The sequence below is a fragment of the Sarcophilus harrisii genome, chromosome 2 (assembly GCF_902635505.1).
Source record: "Sarcophilus harrisii chromosome 2, mSarHar1.11, whole genome shotgun sequence".
NCBI lineage: Eukaryota > Metazoa > Chordata > Mammalia > Dasyuromorphia > Dasyuridae > Sarcophilus > Sarcophilus harrisii.
The window spans coordinates 657,768,875-657,788,401 of NC_045427.1; the positions used below are offsets into that span (position 1 = coordinate 657,768,875).

At 48.4% G+C, this 19,527-nt stretch overlaps 1 protein-coding gene across 1 annotated transcript in view; it reads left to right on the forward strand.

Moving 5' to 3' along the window:
- GLRX3 (glutaredoxin 3) overlaps positions 1 to 15,652 on the forward strand; it is a 31,197-nt gene extending 15,545 nt beyond the window's left edge. The window contains exons 3-11 of the mRNA XM_031957041.1: positions 965 to 1,039; positions 1,747 to 1,948; positions 6,286 to 6,458; positions 6,875 to 6,936; positions 8,903 to 8,960; positions 10,129 to 10,181; positions 12,209 to 12,248; positions 12,345 to 12,437; positions 15,375 to 15,652. Coding sequence (XP_031812901.1) covers positions 965 to 1,039; positions 1,747 to 1,948; positions 6,286 to 6,458; positions 6,875 to 6,936; positions 8,903 to 8,960; positions 10,129 to 10,181; positions 12,209 to 12,248; positions 12,345 to 12,437; positions 15,375 to 15,425 — 807 coding nt within the window. The 3' untranslated portion in view covers positions 15,426 to 15,652. The remainder of the gene's footprint in view (positions 1 to 964; positions 1,040 to 1,746; positions 1,949 to 6,285; positions 6,459 to 6,874; positions 6,937 to 8,902; positions 8,961 to 10,128; positions 10,182 to 12,208; positions 12,249 to 12,344; positions 12,438 to 15,374) is intronic.
- Positions 15,653 to 19,527: the final 3,875 nt, after the last annotated feature.

Genomic DNA, 19,527 nt, shown 5'->3' on the forward strand with positions numbered 1-19,527 from the left:
ATATAATCAAAGATTTAGATAAAAATAGTATTTTCAGTCCCCTGGAAATGTCAGCTTCTTGGGGGGAAAAGTATGTTTAAAAAAAAACTTTTAACAATATAATTTATCAATAAATTTTATTTCCTGCAGGTATAATGTTAATGCAGGCTCTTATTGGTTTCAAAAAGTTTATATTAAATTGACAGTCCTTTGAGGGAAAAATATAATGTACTTGAATTTGTCTCAAAGCATACCATTGATAAACCTCCACAGAAAGTAGTTTACTGGAGTTGAATTCTAATTTTTAATTTTGAAATTCTAGTACTAAATATGTTTTCACAGCCACGTTTCAGATATTGCATTGCATTATAGTTCAAAGGCCTCAATGAAATTATCCATCATAATGCTGCCATCTTGTTTTTTCTTTGAGTCCACATTTAAATATGTGAATGGACTCATAGATAGGTTTCCCAGCAAGTTCCCTGCTCACTGTCCAGCAGCCTTGCAGGAGTTAAAAGTAAAATGTATCAGACATCAATAGTTTATTGGAGAAATACTCCTTTTGCTTCATAATTTGCAGAAGGCCGCAGCTGTCAGTCATGATGTACTGCCTCTCGGAATTAGTCAATAGAGCAAACAGGAAGAATTGCTGTGGGCAGAAAATAAGCACTGTAATCATGACATAACTGGGGTCAGTGATTTATGGATTTCAATATAGTAGGAGCTGCATATGATTGAAAATTTACTAGGTCACTAGTGCACCAAAAGCCTCCAGGCATCTTCTGAAATGTGCAACAAAATAAAACCCTATGAACCTGTTTTGACACTGTGCACGCGCCTTCGAGTGAGTCTCATTTAAATGTAAATGTGTCGTAAACTTTTGCACCAAACTCTTTTAAAACATAAAATTCTTCAAAGGACATTACATGTGAGATTGAGATACAAAACCCTCTGATGATCCAGTCTGTTTTTTCTTCTTTTCAAGTTGGAAGCGGAAGCTGTTCCTGAAGTGTCTGAGAAATATGAAATTAGTTCTGTCCCGACCTTCCTGTTCTTTAAGGTGAGCCTAAAGACAGCCAGGAGATCTCTGTTGAGTAGACCAACCTTTCCATTCCCCTTCTCTTCACCCTGAACCCTGAGCTCGAGCCCTAACCTCCATCTTCCTTGGCTTGGCTGTGGAGCACTGAGGCTTGAGGATCTGCCTCCCCACTCCTTCGGCTTCTGGTACTTCTCCCTGACAAAGAGGAATGAGAGCCTGACACCCCTTTGCCCATTTGGCTTCATGCTCCTCGGGAGCAGGGACCTCGTCTCTTGGTGGTGGAGTCAGCCAGCTCCCCATCTTGGCCGGCCGGGGTTGCCTCCTCAACAAGAGCTGCCGGGGCCCCTTTGTGGGAGGCTACCCCATCCCACTGGTCCTGAGCTTGGGAGCTGGGGGCTTGGTTTGGGGCCATGCCCTTGTCCTTGTTCCACCAGGACCTTTGTGGCCAGGAATCTAGGGGCCGCGACTCTTGGAATGCTTGCTTTGTGTCTGGCCACCCGGTCCGGAGGAGCCTCTGAGGTTAGCCGCCGTTCTGGTGGGCTTTTATATGGAGGGGAACCATCTTCCCCTCTCCGTGTGGGAGTCGGCCCTGGCCCTTTTGGCGAAGAGATCCTCTTCCTTTCCTTCCACTGAGTCCTGCCCCCGTTTTGTTCCTGGGTGTGGGGGTTGGGGTGCCTTTGTGGGAGACTGAACATATTCCTCTGCCATTGCTTCCTCCTGGGTTTCAGAACTCGCAGAAAGTGGATCGGTTAGATGGCGCCCACGCCCCTGAGCTGACCAGGAAGGTGGAGCGCCACGTCACCAGCAGTGCTCTTCCCCGGGCCTCCAGTGAACGCACGAAGGAGGACCTCAATCTGCGGCTGAAGAAGCTGACCAACGCCGCCCCGTGCATGCTCTTCATGAAAGGGTCTCCACAAGAACCCCGCTGTGGTGAGCATCTTCTCAGGGGGCCAGGGCCAAAGGCAGCTGCCGAGGGAGGGGGCTCCTCCCCTAGAACCGCAGCCAGAGTCTGGTGAGAGCTCGAGGGGCTCCATGGGGGAAGGTCAGTGTAGACATGACTGATGGGTGGAGGACGTGGCTCCTGGCGGCCTCTCCTGGCCCCCTCTTGTCTTCCTTCTTGACTCTCTTGAGGAGCTATAGAGCTTACATACTGTACTGGGGGTGCCCCCCGGCTCATGGTTCTTGGTGACCTGTCCTGTCTGTCCCAAGGATTAGTGTTTCTGAGCTGTGTCTGATGGAATCTGACAGCAAGTGCCAGGGCGATGAGGGGCTGCTCAGGGGGCCTTCAAGGTGACCCCATATATATTTGGCTCTGATTTCCTTGGTATTGCTAGAAATTGTCTTAGGGTTCAAGTTCCAGTCCCAGAGGGGCTTGGCTCTAGGTCTATACTGTGCTCTGCTCATTGGTGAGAGCTGATGGCTTCAGGGCCTAACTGGGACGTTCTAGTAGCAATGCAGCGGCCGCAGTTCCCTTCATCTAAGAATTATCTGTGTGCGACTTAGTGTGTCTGCCGGGGTCTTCTCATCTCCCTCTCCCCCCAGGGCGGAGTGTGAATGATGCTCCTGGGGCTGTCTCTGCTAGAGCGGGCACAAGGCTTGTACCCTTGGTTTTGTGTTGTACTTGAAAGCAAAGCCTGGGGATGTGGCGAAGGTAAAGGCAAAGGGCAACGTTCTTTTCTGAAGTTCTAGAGAGGCTGTTCACAGGGCCTTCAGACCTGTAGAATGCTTGTAGCCTCAGGCCCTCCGTGCTGTGGATGAAGAAGAAGCTTCATGGATTCTGGAGGAGGCCGGGTCCTCAGAAGGCCTCTCAGCCAGTCCTGGCCTTTTAGGAGGGAGGACAGTGCACTGCTTGGGGTGGGGGGAGAAAGGGGAGCCTGGTCCTCAGTCCTAAAATCTGTGCAGGTCTAATGGGAACTTCAGACAAATTCAACCAAGGACTCCAAAAGGAAAATCCCCATCCTGTCTGTTCTGGTGTTTTTGAGGTGGTTCCTTGAGTCCCAGAGATTGTTCTCAAGACAGAGCAAGAACGGGGGGCAGTTGTGCCTGCTCCTCCCTGGGGTGACTCTAACCTCCTAAGAGGCAGCCCATGGGGAATGTGGCATATGCTGGCGCATCGATGGCCGTCCTCTTTCATCACTCAGTTTCTTTTCAGGTTGCTCCCCTTTTTGGAGATTTCACCAGGCAGCAGGGCTGTTTCTTTGTGATCACTTGCTTCTGTGCTTATAGCATTGCCACAGACAGGCGACATAGGCCCCAGATTTTGAAGTCACCAGGTCTGGATTCAGATCCCAGCTTGGCGTCTCACTCCGAGTGTGTCCTTTGGCAAACTCTTGGTGGCTGGGGCGTTTGTTCCCTCCCTTCCCCTGCACTGCTGCTGCTGCAGCCCTCCAGAGAGGGTTTCTAAGGGTCAGAGTCTTTGCTGCTTCAGTGCTGGTGTAGGGAACAACTTGCTTTATTGGGGTGGTCATTTCACTGGAGGACTCCTTTAATTTGTGTGGTTGATTGTCTTCTGGCAACCTCACTGGGCTTTTAATGATGCAGTATGGGGGATTTCCCCTCCCTTTGCATTTTACTTACTACAAAAAAGGCAAATGAAGAGACTGTCAGATCTTTTGAGAAGCAGGTCTGGGTAAGCCAGGTCAGTGTAGAGTCTATCTAAACTCCTCCCATCCTGCTTTTCTTGTTAAAGATGAGCTCTTCCCGAATGCTTTGCTTTGCCACAGCCCTCCCGCGGACTTCTTCCCTCCACCTGCCTCTGAAACCTCCCCTGTCAGAAGGGGGCCCCTGGGCAGCTGCGTCTGCCCTTTCTCTTTGTGTCCCCAGCCCTCAGTCCAGCGCCTGGCCCAGTTGAATGCTTCTGTGAAGCTTTTGAGCCTTGTACAGTGGTTTCTGTGCCGAATGCCTCCCGTGAACTGGGCTCACAGAGTAGAAAAGGGAATGATAGCTTTGCCCTCGTGGGAACAACTTTGGTTGTTTGTATTCCCAAATAAGTGAATATAAGATGAATAAAAATAATTGGGGAGGAGGGCGGGAGGAACGATCCCCCAAACTGGGGTTATCAGCACTAGTTAGAAGGCATCCCCGACCTGGCTCAAGGAGAGCCAACTTGTGGAAAGCTCAGAGGCAGGAAACAGTTTGTTGTGTTGGGCCAGAGAGTGAGTGAGAAGGTGATGAGGGATCAGCCGGCATGATAGACCGGCCAGATTGTGCAGGCACTAGGGAGCCATTGAGTCTTGAGGAGGAAGAGACCTCTGCTTTGAGGGGAACATAGACTGGGAAGGGTCAGCGGTCTGGGGGAGGAGGGGCCGATCCTGGCTGTTGTCATGTTGGTGCTGTCGAAGTGACGGCCTGGGAAAGACCTTGGCCATCAAGGAAAAGCCCCGGCCTCCTGAAGGCAACAAGGGAAGCCGGCTTTACACGAGAAGATGGCAGGAAAGAACATGGTCTTAGTGAGCACCCCTTCTTCAGAGCCTCTGGTTGTTGAAGCATCTGAGGTGCCCACGTTAGCTGGCTTCCTCTTGGACAGAGAGCCCTTGGTCAGGATGTGAGCCGAGGTGCGTTTCCCCTGTGCCTGGACCATCCGACCGAGGGCCTGCCCGGGACAGACTGCCTCCAGAGCTGAGCTTTCCTTCCTCTGGACAGCCGCCTTCTGAGCCGAGCTGTTTTGGGTCTTTGTTAAGGATTAAACTTGAGTTTGCTTTGGTTTATTTATGTCATCTATCATGAATTAAATTGAATATTGAGTCTGTGGATGCACAGTTAAAACACAGTGTTTCCAGCTGTAATTATTCCGATTGTAGGCGAGGGCTTTTTTTTCCCAGCGTCTACATAAGTCTTTTGGTAGAGGAATAAAGCCTCCTTCTTATTTTATCCCTAAGCATAACATTTCCAGGCTGCTACTTTAACCCTTAAAAATGAAACCCTCCCAATCAATCTTCCAGACTACATGTAATTGCCTACAGCAAAAATAAAGCTTTTCCTCAGCCTGTTACAGTAGAAATGAGTTACTGTATTGGCAACAGAATAACCATCAGCAATCAGCCGTTAGCTGTTTACTAATGAACTCCCCGATGAGTGAGGAATTTCAGAAGCAGTTCTTTACTCCAGGCTGCACGTGAACTTCACATTGCGGTTAGAGGGAAAGCGACTCGGATGCTGCACAAATAAATATTGGGGCTTCGCCTCCCAGCAAACTGCAGATCAGGGAAACTGTGCCAGAGATCTCCTTTTCCCAGAAATCTGTCTGGGCGATTCTTGTCGTGGACTTCAACTTCTACTTGGGGAGCGCTGGCTCTTGCCTGATCTAGAGGCACTTTGGGTTCACAGTGGCGTTTCCTTTCTAGTAAGTCCCTAACAGAGTTTGAAGGGAAAGCGAGGTGTAACTATTACTGTTTTATGTTCGAATCTAGTTCTTAAAGTCAGGGAGATACACACTGCTAGGGGAAATCATCCTAGAATTCTCATGGAGAGACAAATGGCCTTTTTTTTAGACGAGACTAATAGGCTTATAAAAGACGAGTGTTCACACACTCTTATTATTGTTTAGTACTAATGTTATAATAAGGAAGTAATGTCAGAAAAGTATATAACAAAATGTGTCACAAAAGCATCATAAAATCAGAGTACATAATAAAAAATTGTCACCAAAGTGCAGTAAAAAATCACATTACGTACTTTGGGGAACGTAAGTAGTTTTAAAAATGAACCCATCAGGTTGTTATGACGTGAAGAGGGAGGAGGCGCCGTCGACCGCCAGCGCCGACTTGCAGTGAACTGCAAAGAGTGGAATCTCAGAGTGGAAGTTTCTGGAATTGTTCTGGTTAGAAGAACAGCCCCCTTTCCCTCCTCCCTGCAGTTGGGAGTTGAAGAGTTGGGACAGGGATTAGCATCATAGGGCAGAAGGAGGCCCCGTTCCATGGTAGGCTGCCGTGTTTCCAGGTGGATCCAGAGGGGTTCATCTGGAGTTATTGGAAAGGACCAAGACCTCTGAATCTCTGTGATACTGACCCCTCACTTCCAGTGCCCTTGTAGTTGGAAGGAAGATGCCCTTCTTTGAACGCCCCCTTTGACTTTTAGAGAGGATTCATTGTGGTTGGGGGTCAGGTACGAAGATGGTCTTCCCGCCTGTGGTAGGGTCGTTATTGGGTCTTTTTCCAGTAGATCAGGCGGCCTAATTATCTCACCATTAGAAAGTGGCAGACAAATAAAATGACTAAGACATTTATAATTTATCTCAGGGAAGCTTTTTTTTTTCTTCCTGCATACAGGCTTCAGCAAGCAGATGGTGGAAATTCTTAACAAGCATAATATTCAGTTTAGCAGTTTCGATATCTTTTCGGATGAAGACGTGCGCCAAGGACTCAAAGCGTACTCCAATTGGCCCACTTATCCTCAGTTATATGTGTCTGGAGAGCTGATAGGAGGACTTGATATCGTTAAGGTGGGAACCTGAGAGATCGGCTTCTTGTTCTTAGAGCTTTGCAAAATTTCTTTTTCAAAAAAGATGCTTTGTTGGGTGCCTTTTAAAATCGAGACATAGGGCCATTCCTCCAGAGAGGTGTGCCCTTGACCGTGGGGCTGGGGCATGCTGGTGGCCGTGTCTGGCTCCTCTCTGTTGCAAGGGAGGGAGAGCTTGTTCCCTGTGTCTTCCCATCAGTGGCAATCAACATCTGCGTGCTAGAATGAGATTATTTCTCACGTGGCCTGAGGATAATAAGGGCATGAGGGGTTACTTATGGGCAGTATTTGAACTTGGAGTGACTTTGACGGTCAGTGGGAGAGTGGGGGAAGGAGGTAAATGCCAGGTCCTCCTTCCTGATGGCATGTTTATTTTAACTACCTTTCGGTCTCTTGTAGGAACTGGAAGCATCCAATGAACTTGATACAATTTGCCCCAAAGCACCCAAACTAGAGGAAAGGTAAGGCAGGTGCTTTGTTATGTATTTTTTCTTTAAAGCTTTAAATTTTGTCCCACTCTCTGTTGCACTGTTCCTGTTTGGGGTCATCCACTGTGTTCATCGCACTAAACTTGTATCAAAGGTCTGTGTGCCTTTGAACTAGCAGGAAAAATGACAAATTCTTGAGCCAAGCCAGGTCTGATTTTCGAATCATTTTAGAGATGGGTTGAAGGATTTCCCTTTCAATGTATAGTGGTTCTCTTCTTGGAAGTCTACGTGGAATTTTCTCTATTCATTTAAGAAGCAGGATCCATTTGCCCCAGTTGGCCTGTGGTGGCCACAACTTTTCCTAACTCGTGCCATTTCTGTGTGTGTCTCCAGTAGGCCTGCCAGGAACCTAGGAGAAGGTCAAGAGGAAACATTGTCTCTCTGATTTTCAAAGCTTCTATATTGTTATTCTCTTTTCCAGTTGCCTTTCAAAAAGATGACCATTTTAAGTTCCTAAAGGAACACGGGGTTTGCTTTATGGTAGACAAGAGTTTTTCTGTTTTGAATCGATGGTGTTCTGAGGCTTGAGACATGGTAGGGAGGAGATTGGAGACCGTTCCCCTTCCTTTTCCCTTCCCCTTAATTGAACATAATTTAATTTAGAAACAAAATTTAATTTATTTTAAAATGCTTCAATACATCAGGTGCCACATCCTTCATGAGTAAGGTCAGCAGTTGGGCCGGCAAAGCAGGTTCTATTTATCTCCTGAAGTGAATTAAAAATACAGATCTGCCCACATGCCCTTCAGTTACACCATCGAAGAAGGCAAGTTCCTCCAAGTGAATTCTCAGTGAATTAGGTCCAGGGTCAGTCCTTCCTTTCAGCTGCTAATTGCACATTTGCTGCCTCTGTACCAAGAGGACACAGGTGTAGTCCAAGCATCTTTGATCCAGGTTGTCACCAAGGCAGGATGGATGCCTGTGGGGCTTGTTGAGCTCATCCCACCAAAGGATCCAGTCCGAGCCAACGAATACTTGTTTGGGCTTTAAAATGGTTGTTTGGTGCCAGTTCTTGCTTCCTGTCAGCACACGCAAGCTTTTTGTCATTTGCTCGTTCTAACTGAACGAGGACTGTGGAGTTGGGGTGATGAAGTTTGTTAGATAGGAAGAGGTGGACTCTGCAGTTGAGGCCTGAAGAGGGCACTTACTTAGCGATCTCTCTGGAAGATGCCGGGCCCTTTTTCTTTGGGATTTTTGCTATATTCCTGCTAAGGGCCCCTGGTATGAGTGAGGCAGTAACTGTGGTTTCCCCTGTCATCTATTCAAGGAATTTAAACTTTCCCCAGCAGACATGCAGTTACCTCTTCCTACTACTGTTAGAACTAAAATGGGTACATAATGTGGTTTATAAAGGTTGACTGACAGAGCTGAAGGCAGTGAGAAAGCCTGTCTTCTCTGGTCTGTCTCCTGTGGTTTGAATGGTGATGGCAGAGTTAGCCTGCCCCGTTCCCCGGATCTAATGCTGCAGGCAGCCCTTGGAACGTCCCCCCCATCAATCAGCACCTTGGTGGGATCCTTTTCTGTGCTGTATCTTTCAGCCAGTGTCAGCAGCTTCCCTCTGGATGTCTTCCAGGTGGAGCAGTGCAGCTGAATGAATGTGTGGAGAGGCAGTGGCCTGGCTCGGTGGCCCCGAGCCATTCTGGACAGACAGTGCTCATTCAGACTCTGGGTCCCGTGCAGAATTGGCTGCTTCTTTTTAGCATCAGGAGCCTGAGGGCTTAAATTGCCACTTTAAGGCACATTCGTGGCTTTATAAGCAATCTTGTGCTTTATAGTGGCTTAGGGAAGGAATGAAATAAAAGCAAATATAAATGCATTTACTTGTTTAATGTGAGCTCTCATCTCGCCGTTCCTCCAATGCACATGTTCCTGATGAAGGGGAGCCTGAGCTGTGTTTCATGATTGAGCTGAGTCCTTTATGTCCTCCTTCTCTCCGTAGGCTCAAAGTACTGACAAATAAAGCTTCTGTGATGCTGTTTATGAAAGGAAGCAAACAGGTAAGGACTCAGAAATGGTTTTGTGGGTAATTTCTTTGGATGTTACCATCTGCAGCAAGGGGACAGTTAGCCATCTTTTCTCACTTTAGCTAATGAAGCTGGGGGGTATCAGGAAGCTCTCCCTCCCTTAATTGGTGCTTCTATAGATCAAACCAAACCCACTGCGTTGGGCGCTACCCGATCATCACCAGCTCCAGGGGGGCCTCTCCACTCAGTGCCAGACTTTATCTGTCAAGTTGGTCACTGTGATGAAGGCAGTACGGGCTCTCCAGTCACCACATCCTGGCTGCTAAACTACATTTTAAGGTGGCTCTTGCTGCCCATGGTTTTTGGAGTAGACTCTTTGGGCTTAGTAGATAGTCAGAAGCAACAAACATTCCATTTCCAGAGTTTGTTCCTAGTTGTAATCTTGTGGCCGCTAGTCCTGGTAGCCCAGGCCACGGGAGATGGCTTTGGGGATCCATAGCCCCCATGTGCCTGATGAGATGCTTTTATTTTAGACGTTTGGGAATGCCCGTTATCCTTTAAGTGAGAATTGGATGGAGCTCCAAAAACTAGTCAAAACGATGGTTTTCCAGAGTCCTTTCCTTGTACTTCCTTTAATCTTCAGAGTAACCCCATGATGTAGGCAGAGCATACAATGGCATGTCCCCGGTACCCCTCAGGAAAGCCAGAGGTGGACTTGGAGTGCCTTTGTCAGGGTCCTGCTGGTGGTGCCTCTGAAGGAGACTGCTCTCCTTGTCTCAGGGTTTGTTGGCTCCTGCTCCACTGAGAACAGGAAAAGGGTAGTAACAAGGCCCGCAGGGAATCCAAAAAGTACTCCTTTCCTCATGCATTTAAGTAAAGTAAGATTATTTCTCTTGAACAATAGAAGAGTAGCAGGCACGTTGGGACTTCAATTTTTACTGAGAATTGCTTTGATTATCAGCAAGAAGTTTATAAACCATTGAAACACATCTTCCTAGGGTGGAGGGACAAAAAGAAGTAACGAAATGGATGGCAATCGTCCGTGATCCCCCGTAACCCTGGGATGCTTCCCTGGGGAGTAGAACTGGATTGAGGGAGGAAGTTTGGTGTGAATAGAAAAGTTCAGGATGTGTGGAAAGGGTGAGAAGGAGGATGAGTCCACTCACTTTCAAAGCCTAAACATAAATCTTGTTTCATTTAGATGGCAAAATGTGGATTCAGCAAGCAAATCCTAGAAATACTTAACAGTACTGGGTAAGTAAATGGCACATACAATTACAGGTTGGGCTGTGCTTTGGTGTAAGACAAATGCCCATCTTAACGTTAGACTGTTTCTTTCCCACTCTTGGATATTTCTCCTATTCTGCAAATAACCTTTTAAAGGAAAGCTTTCTCTTCTTGTCAGATGTAATGGTGCCAGCTAGGAGCTTTTGGGCAGCTAGGGAAACAGTTGTTGGCCAGTCAGTTGGGTGGAAGATGATGTGGTTCCCACCGGCAGGAAAAGATGCTTTTGTGAAATGTGGGTTGCCATTGTTTTTTCTGTGTGATGGAAGAACAAGTAGCCCGTGTATTGATATTTGCTTCTGGAAATCCTCAGCACCTCAGGTTCTGTGGCACAGTTTGGGCAGGTTTTCCAGCATGGGCAACAGCAGTTTCCTCGGCGGTGAGAGTATTGACAGACATCCTGGCACAAAATAATCATTGGCCATTTTTTCCCAATCTCTCTGTTTTCCTGTAAACACAGTCTGCCAGCCAACTGCCCTCCACTAGAGAATCTGAAATACTAGAAGCTCAGCGCTGTGTTCTTTGTGCCCTTCCTGATAGTTTTTCTAGCTAACCCTAACCCTTTCTCCTTGAGGAGGTAGAATCCCTGGTTTGACTGCCACTGCTACCTCTCAAGCATCCCTGTGAAAATCATAGGCAAAGGAAATTCTCTGTGCTCCGGAGGCAACGTGACCTAGCTCAAAACAAGTTAGGATTTAAGAACAGGCTTGGACAAAACAACTCTTTTCCTCCCCTTGAGTGGCTCATGCTGATGTCTGTCTGAGAGGTTGTTGTAGGGGATCATGGTTACTTATCAGGGGGCAGGGCAGTTCCCTCCTTTTCAGAAGGGAAAGCTGTAGCAGCCATAGATTTTGGACCAGGCTAGTTTTACCTTGAGCTCCCTCTGGGTGTGAATGAAAATGTCCCGAGTTTGGCACTTAAGGTTCCTAAAGTGAGGCTTGGTAGTTGCGCTCTGGGGATGCCTCCGGGGAGAAAGGCTTTTTCATATTTTTTTAATCACTTACCTTCCCATTTCTCCTCCCCCCATCATCCCCGAGGGAAAGATAAAAGTGGCTGATCTCTGGTCAGAGCTCTGGACCTCAGGCAAAGGCCCTAATACTGACTCTAGGAACTAATTCTGAGCCCAGCAGCTGACCGACATCAATCATGGTTATTGGATTGCTTTTACAGTATGGACTGGCAGCCAGTCTGTCCTTCTAAAATCAGTGAAGAGAAAACATGTATGTACGTGACTGGGACTGGCAGACTGACACAAAGCCCTGCCCTTACAGGTCCCAGTCCCAGGGGGATTGAGAGAAACCGTGTGGCCCACATTTGAACTGTCCAGTATTGCTTGCCTTGGGGCCCGCCTTCTCTCTGAGCCGTCCTTTGGTCCAAATGGTGATGGGAGCTGGGTTGCTCCATCCCTGGTGCTGCCCCAGATCTCCCCACGGTGGCTGCAGTGGCTCTGGAGGCTTGGGAAGAGCTTGCCTCACGACGCTTTGGCAGTAGCTTGGGTCTCTGGGGTTTGGCTTGTGTCGGGGCTGAAGCAGAGGCTGTCATGTCAGAGGGGCCCTCGGAGCCAGCACCTCCTGACCCTGGGCACTCCCTAGCTCTTCCCACCCTCTCTGGCCTCACAGAGGATGAACAGGGGCTCCTCCCCGGCCCAGTGGGCTGGCAGTTTGCCCCTTGACCCCAGGCTGGCACAGCTCAAGGAGGCTGGTCTCCAGGGGATGGAGGCAGTCATTGTTTTAACAAGGTGGGACAGGTTGTGACAGGCCCAGGCCTGTGCTGAGGCCTTTGGGCCTTGGCTGGAATCACGGGCTCCATGGCCTTAGAGTTGACCTGAAGGGATGGCACACTTGGTCAAGTCTTTGCCGTGCCAGCTTTTGTTTCCATAGCTACCTGAGGATGGCTCGAGCCACATAAAGGGTATAGAAGAGGTTGGTTTTGGGGGAGTTTTTGGCATCTGTATAAATCAGTTGTGTAATTCTGAAAAACTTTCTCATTTCTTGTAGTATTGATTTTGAGACGTTTGATATCTTGGAGGATGAAGAAGTAAGTCTCGCTTCTTGCTGATTGTGTCTGTTCTTTGTCCTGGTCTTCCTCATCTGAGAGTCTGGTTTGGAAAACATTGTCCTTTTGTTTCCTCAGGTGCGGCAAGGACTAAAAGCGTACTCCAACTGGCCAACGTACCCCCAGTTGTACGTGAAAGGTGAGCTTGTTGGAGGATTGGATATAGTTAAGGTAAGGGAGCTGTTTGCTGTGTACCCTCCAAGGAAGAAATGCTACTTAACTCACTGTTTATAATAATGATTCTTGGCTTTGAAGGACTAAAGGGATGAACTTTGATTTTATTCAGGCTCCTTTTATACTATTAAATAGAGGATTAATGAGTCCTTCCCACCTCAAATCACCAAGATTCCTATTGAATCTTTAGAGTATCTTACAGAAATTTATTGATGATTTTTAAAAAAAAATACTTTGCAAAACTTGTCCCCCCCTCCCCTCTCCAAACAGCTCTTTTTTGGAACAGAGAAGCAAAACTGGTGGACATGTTGGTTTGGGGAGCACAGAACGACTGTCCCTTTTCATGTGGCTAATGCATATATCAGAGCAGCTACTTGAACCCCGGGATTTCTGAGGCTTGGGAGGCCCCCAGCCTGCTCTGCCATCCTGCCTCTGGGGACCATTTCCTCTGGGTATGCAGCAAATTTTACCGTGTCAGGCGATGGAAAGTAATATTCCCTGTATAAGAAATTTATTGGGTGACTTTGCTGGAGTGTCTCCATTCCCGAAGCATACCCGTATTTCGGTAATTGATAGTATATTACTTATTCTCAGCATAAGCACTTTTGGAGGTCACCACGAGCTCCGTGTGTCTCTCTTTAAACCTGGAGTCGGTTCCTTTGACGACACAGGCCGCTTTCCCCCGTAGGTACATTTTTATAGGTTTCTTTGCTGCTCAGTTTGAGAGTTGACATTGTTCTTCTCAAAGAAGGCAGGGAGACATTTTTCCCCCCTGCAAACAGCCTCATTCTTGAAAAGTGGAAGGTTTAATGTAGTAGTATTTTGAACAAGCCCCGAAGCAACAGAAATAGATCTGCATTTGTTACCGTGGTTTTTGATTTTTGTCACAGAGAAGCCTAGTCTCCTCCACCCCAAATCCTCTGGAGCCTGGTCTTGTCGGAATGTTTGATGGCCTGTGCCTCAGCCAGGGGAACTCCTGGGAAGATCCAATCAATACAGCTCATTTAATTCTAAAAATAAGTTGTACATACAGTAACTTCTTTTCTGTCACCTCCCAGGGATTAGCCATTTTTCCTGGTCACATGCTATTATCTAGATGTGATTTGAAAAGATTTGCCGGATTTTCTGTTAACATTTTCACTTGCTTTGGTGGGGGTGCAATAATTCATATCCTGACATTTGGGTTCATTTCTGGCAATGAATGCATTTTCCTATTTTCAGTAAGCCTAATGTGATTGATTTTTTTTTTTTAAGTTGAGGGGGGGTTGTGTTTTAATTCGTCAAAGGGAACCAGTTTTCCGTTTTAAGAAAAGGAATGGGCGTATGCATTCTCCCAGGCCATGAGGAGAGTAGCTTGCTTAGGATGTGGCAAAGGAGGGACTTTTTGGCAGCCGAGACCCCCGGGGTCCTTGGCTAGATGGCCTCTCATTAATCCAGACCCTTCTGCAGTGGGTGCTGGCTTATAAAGGCCCACGCTCTCCTCCTCCCTCTAAGATGAGTGGGTACCCCTTCGGCATTCTGTATGTCAGGCCCAAGGTTCCCTGGTGCTTGTTGTAGGCTTCCATTTTGGCCAAAGGAGTGGCCCAGGGCTCTGCTCTGTCTCTGCAGGGCTTTTGGCCGTGTAGACCAAGGCCATTTATTTCACCTTGATGTAAAATCAGGCTACACTGGGATGCCCATTCCAAGTGGTGATGGGTTCTGCCCCTCTGGCCGTCCATCCATCTCCCACAATTTTTCTGTTGCCTCATTCCCTCCCCACACACACACACTTTTATAAGGGTGAAAGCAGAGGAAGATTCAGCAAAACCAAGCTGTGGTGCAGTCTGTGCCCCGTCCCCAGGGTCTCTGGTGTGACCACCTGTGGGAGGCGACACTCCCAATTACCGATAGCCCCGCTCCAAAAGGCCGTCCTTCCACAGGATCCCTGGTCTGGCCCGGTGTGAGGGGCAGCAAATGCAGGGCGGCCCTTTGAAGGCAGAGCCCGGAAGGGGGGAGTGGGCAGCTCTCTTGGCGCTCTGCCACTTGCCTGATGGGGCAGGACCGTTCTTAGGGATCCACTTGTGTAAAAGCAAATGGTCCCCCCAACAATCTGCTTTTCTCTGCATTGTTGTTGTTTGTTTTCGCTTTTGTGACCCCGTCTGGGGTTTTCTTGGCAAAGGTCCTGGAGGGGCTGGCCATTTCCTTCTCTGGCTGATTTTATAGATGAGGAATCTGAAGCAAACGGGGGGAAGGGACTTGGCCATGGTCATACTGGATTTGAACTCTGATGTTTTGACTTTGGGCCCAGTGCTCTGTGATGTCCCCTTGCTGCCCTTCGCATACAGCCGGAGCTCAGGTTCTGCCTCAGACCTTCTCCTGCTGTGCGTCCTGGTCCTGTCCTGAAATCTCCCTGGGAGGAGTCCTTACTCCCCTGATGTGGCTGCGGTGATTGGGGAGAAGCCCCTCCCCCTGGGAGACTGTGCCCAGTCACTGTTTAGTAGTCGAATCATTCGGCTCAACAGGATCATCCCCCAGATGAAAGCGTCTATGGGAGAACCCACGTGTTGTTCCTGGCCGTCCACCAGTGAGAGGGACTGGCATGGCCGCAGATGCCTGAGGATGAGCTGGCTCACGATGGGAGGCGATCGCGCTGTCTCCTGGGCCTCCGCCTTTGCCCAATCACTTCTTAGAGGAGGGGTTGTGCACAGACTCTTGTTTGATAGAATCACTCTATTGATTAATTCTAAATAATCCAGTAAATTGCTCTTGAATCATTTCTCCTTTTAATTTTCCCGTTTTGGATCGTTCTTCTTGGGGGCTTGTGTGTTTAAATGAAAGAGACTGCTCACGTTCACTTTCTAGGCCTTCGGCTCTTTCTTGCAGGTCTTTGGTGTGTAAATGGAAACAAAGCTCTTTACTTAGGGGGTTTTATTTTTTTTACTTTTGTCTTTACAGGAACTGAAAGAAAATGGCGAATTGTTGCCTATCCTGAGAGGAGAAACTTAAGGTGCTGCAGGCCTGCAAAGTGCTGCCCAAAGCATTTCCCGAGCGTGGAACAAGTCATGAGTCAGTCCTGGGGAGTGAGGAGGAGCCAAGGGCTTCTTCTCCTGTCAGTCACCTGCGTCTGTCCTTCCTGCCCAAGGTCACGCTCAATGTACAGGTTCCCATTGTCCCCTACCATAGGATGCTCACAACATCTCAAAATTCAATTAAAAATGAATGCATTTAAAAAAGTTTTCTCTTTTTTTTTTTTTTCTTAAAGCCGATGCTATATGCATAACTCATTGTAATTAAGCCAATTAAGGCCCTCTTGACATTCTATATGGATGGCTCATACCAATTAGAAAGTGTAGCATATAATCATTAGTAGCTATATAATTAGGTAGGCAGTGTAATCCACTCAACGTTGGTCTCCATTATTCATACACCAAGCCAATGGCTCCCCTCACTGGCTGTTAGATCGCTTCACAGCGCTGGGAAAATTGTGGACATGTGTGTACTTGGGACAGGGGGGATCGCAGAGACGACTCTTTGCAGCAGCGGCAGAAGCACTGCCCGGGTTTTGAATACCAGGAAAAATCCTAGGGGATGGATTTGACAAGTATTACAGGGTTTTCAGAATAAAAGACCCAACTCTAGCTTTGCAAATGTACGTTGAAGTCTTCTGAGCTGTGAGAATTTCCCCAGCTTTCTTTGGATCCTAGCTCAGGTATTGAGGTGATGTCGATGAGACCCAGAGCGGGGCCTTCATCCCTTGGAGATGGCAGCTGTAGCAGTGCCGCCTCCTGCTTCCGTCGCCCTTGTGGGCCCAGCCCTGAGAGCGGGTGGGAGGAAGGGCCTTATTCCCAGTTTTAGAAGAGGAGCTTGGTCTCGGTAGGTGAGGATGGAGTCTGCAAGCTTGGCTGACTCGGATTTAGAGAAGCATCGGATGACCGGGCTTTCATGGTGTCAGGGCACTGACATGTGTCACTCAGCGCCAGCCAACCTGCGTCAGCCACCGTTCAGAACCGGAAGAAATTAAGAGCTCTTGGCCGTAGAATCCGAATGGATGTGGATTATGTCAGCTGGACCCTCACTGCTGAGAGGCAAACATTTTCTCCCTCTAATTGATTCTCCTAAAATGCTCTCCACAATGACTGTTCTAAACGTCCCTTCCCCTCAGTGAAAATCTCCTCCTTCCCTAAAAAATAGAGACTGTGCAATGAGAGCGTTCTCCTCTCCCCCATGCACCCTCCTTGCCCCTGGTTTCTGGAGCCCCCAGTCCCACTTCCTCTTGACGCTAACCTCTAACTTCTGGTCATTGCTTTCTGCCGGCTCCTTCTCTGAAGCCCGCTCCTTTCTTGAGTTTCTCTGTCCTTCAGAAGCCCGTCACTCGGTCACAACACCCCTGCTAACACTTCTCCTTGGGCTTCTATCCCCCAGAAAGCGGTTGGTCCGCACTTGGTGCCTCCACTTCAACTCCTCAGCTTTCTCTCTGGCTTTCAGACTTTCAACTGAAACTACTTTTCCAAAGTTACTAATCAATGCCTTTTTATAAAAAACTAGTTTTTATTGTCTTTCTGAACATCATATTTTCTTGTGGCACTTTCCCTGAAAGTTATCCCATATACACATCATTTTTTTTAAAGAAAAAGAAGAGAAGATCAGTGTAACTGAACCATTGATCTAAAAAGTCCAGAAATCCTCCCTATTCAGCGCCCGCCCCCCAGGCCAGGCCGTGTGGGGCGTCTTCCCAGGGATTTGGGTCACATTCCCTTGGAATCGCCTCGGTTTATCTCTTGGTTGTGGTCATTGTGTCACTTGGCTCTGCCTTGCTGCTCCTGTTTCTCCGGTGTTTCCATCGTCTCCGTGTGCCCCCTTGCTTAGCCTCTGGGGAGTAGGGGGGCATCTGTTTGGTCCCAGGTGCTTTGCTGTTGCCAAAAGTGCCGCTGTGTGTGTTTTGGGGAGGGTATGGAGACTTTCTTATGGCCTTCTTGGGGTTTAAGCCTCCTTGTGGTCTCTGGTCTAATTTGCCTAATTCCAGACTGCTTTTCTCATTCATTCACAGCCGAAGCACTGAGGCACCAGGGCACCTTTCTCTACCATGGATGTGGATCCTGTCTTTGGTTGTTTCTAGGTAGGGTGTGAGGGCTGTCATAGTTGTTCTGTGGAGCGGAATTTCCTCCTTTTGTTCAGTTTGCAGTTCTTTCTGAGAATTGTTGGTTCTTTGACTTGTGTACTGGGCCAGCAGTGATCTCTGAATTTCCAAGTTGGACAATCCCTTCTCAGGCCTGACCCTTACACTGACTGGCTGCGTTTGGTAGTGCTCGCCTTCTCTCGGTTATCCTTTCTCTTTGGGTTGGGGACACTGCTTTCTCCTGCTTCCTCTCTCTGACTCCCCAGGTCCCACCCACTAGCCATTTGTGACCCTCAGGCCCTGTCCTGGATCTCTCTGCGGTCAGTTCCCACCATGTAGTGGCAGCCCCCCTGAGCCCTGGTCTGTGAATCGGCAGAAATACCAAACAAGTCCTTCTTTTCCCAGCCCTCTCCTTTTCTTCATGCCCTCAGGAGTCACCTAGATTCTCAGTGTCAGGGCCCACTTGTGTCCCCCCAGAGTCCCTTTTTCCCCACAGACCCCTCTCTGAGTCAGCCTGTCGTCACCTCTCGGCTCCTTCGGAAGCTTTCTAGCTCATTTCCCTGATCCTCCTCACCTCTGCCCTCCCCGAGCGCCGCTGGCTCGCTGTTGCTCTTGGATCTAAGCTGTCGGCCGGCACTGAAGTGGGCACCTGCTCTGCCTCCTGTTTGGCTTCCGCTGTGCAAGGAGTGAGGGGCTGGTTCCCCGGAGACTTCCAGGATGGTGGGAAGAGGCTGCTTGCGAGGACTCAGAATTATTACCTTGTCCTTTCTGCTTGGGGATTATTTATTAAAACAGAATTAGTGTTGGCTGCACTGAGCCGCGTGGATCCTTAGCCCGCTTCCGGTTTCTGAATGTCAGTGAAGAGAGGATTCTGAAAAGGACTCTTGAAGGATTTTAAGTCATAACAGAAGTTCCAGAAATCAAAGGCTTGTCCCCGAATCAAAGGGAAGGAATTTTCTGGCGAATTGTCATTTTCTGGCAGAAAGTCTCTGATGTTGTGATGGGATCCAGGGACCTCCACGTGCCTTATTTAAACTGATTTTTTAAATGATGTGACAGTTAAGGCAGTTAAATTGAACAAACATTAATTGATCACCTGATGTAGGAGGCATAGGGTGGGGAATGACCTTGTATTTGCCTTTATTTTTTTCCTTTTTTTTTTTTTTTTTTTTGCTGAGCAATTGGGGTTAAGTGACTTGCCCAGGATCACACAGCTAGGAAGTGTTAAGTGTCTGAGACCAGATTTGAACTCGGGTCCTCCTGATTTCGGGGCTGGTGCTCTATCCAGTGAGCCCTCTAGCTGCCCCTGTATTAGCCATGTAATGGGGTGGTGGGTATGAAGGAAACAACTGAGGCAGCATATAATGGAGACGGGAGAGAGACCCACTGCACTACTGCTTGGCCCACAGTGGGGAATGGAGATTTGTCCTGTGATTTTGCTGATGGAGGCTCTCCCGGGGAGGAAATGTTTTCCACTGATGAAAATCAGCAGGATGTGTTACTCCCCTAGAAGGGCACATGGAGGTTGTGGCTCTCAGGACTACATGCATTCACAGAAAAGTCACCGGGAGAACTCGAGGTGTCTCGTCTTTGACCTCCTTCATGACGATGAAGGGGTCTGGGAGGGGCTCCCAGAACGCTGCCCCACTCGAGACAACCATGTCATTGCCACTGGGAAGGGCCCGTGGGGAGCTGGGGCAGGTTAGTCTGTAGTTGGTGGGAAAATACAAGGGTGGGCAGAATCGCTGGGGACTCGGGAGAAAAGCCTTCACTTGAGATAGGCCGATTTTAGTCACCTATGCAGTAGGTAGGTAGTAGAAAGACTGACTGGGCTTGTTTTATAGGCGAGACCATGGGTTCAGAGGGGGTCACGGGGCTAGGCAAGCTTAGCCTAGGTCGGAAGGCCCATGCTCAGAGAGCAGAGCCCTGCTGTTAGATGGGTCCTGATTGGTGGGAGGTTTGAGCAGCTCAACCATGAAGTTGTATGGGTGC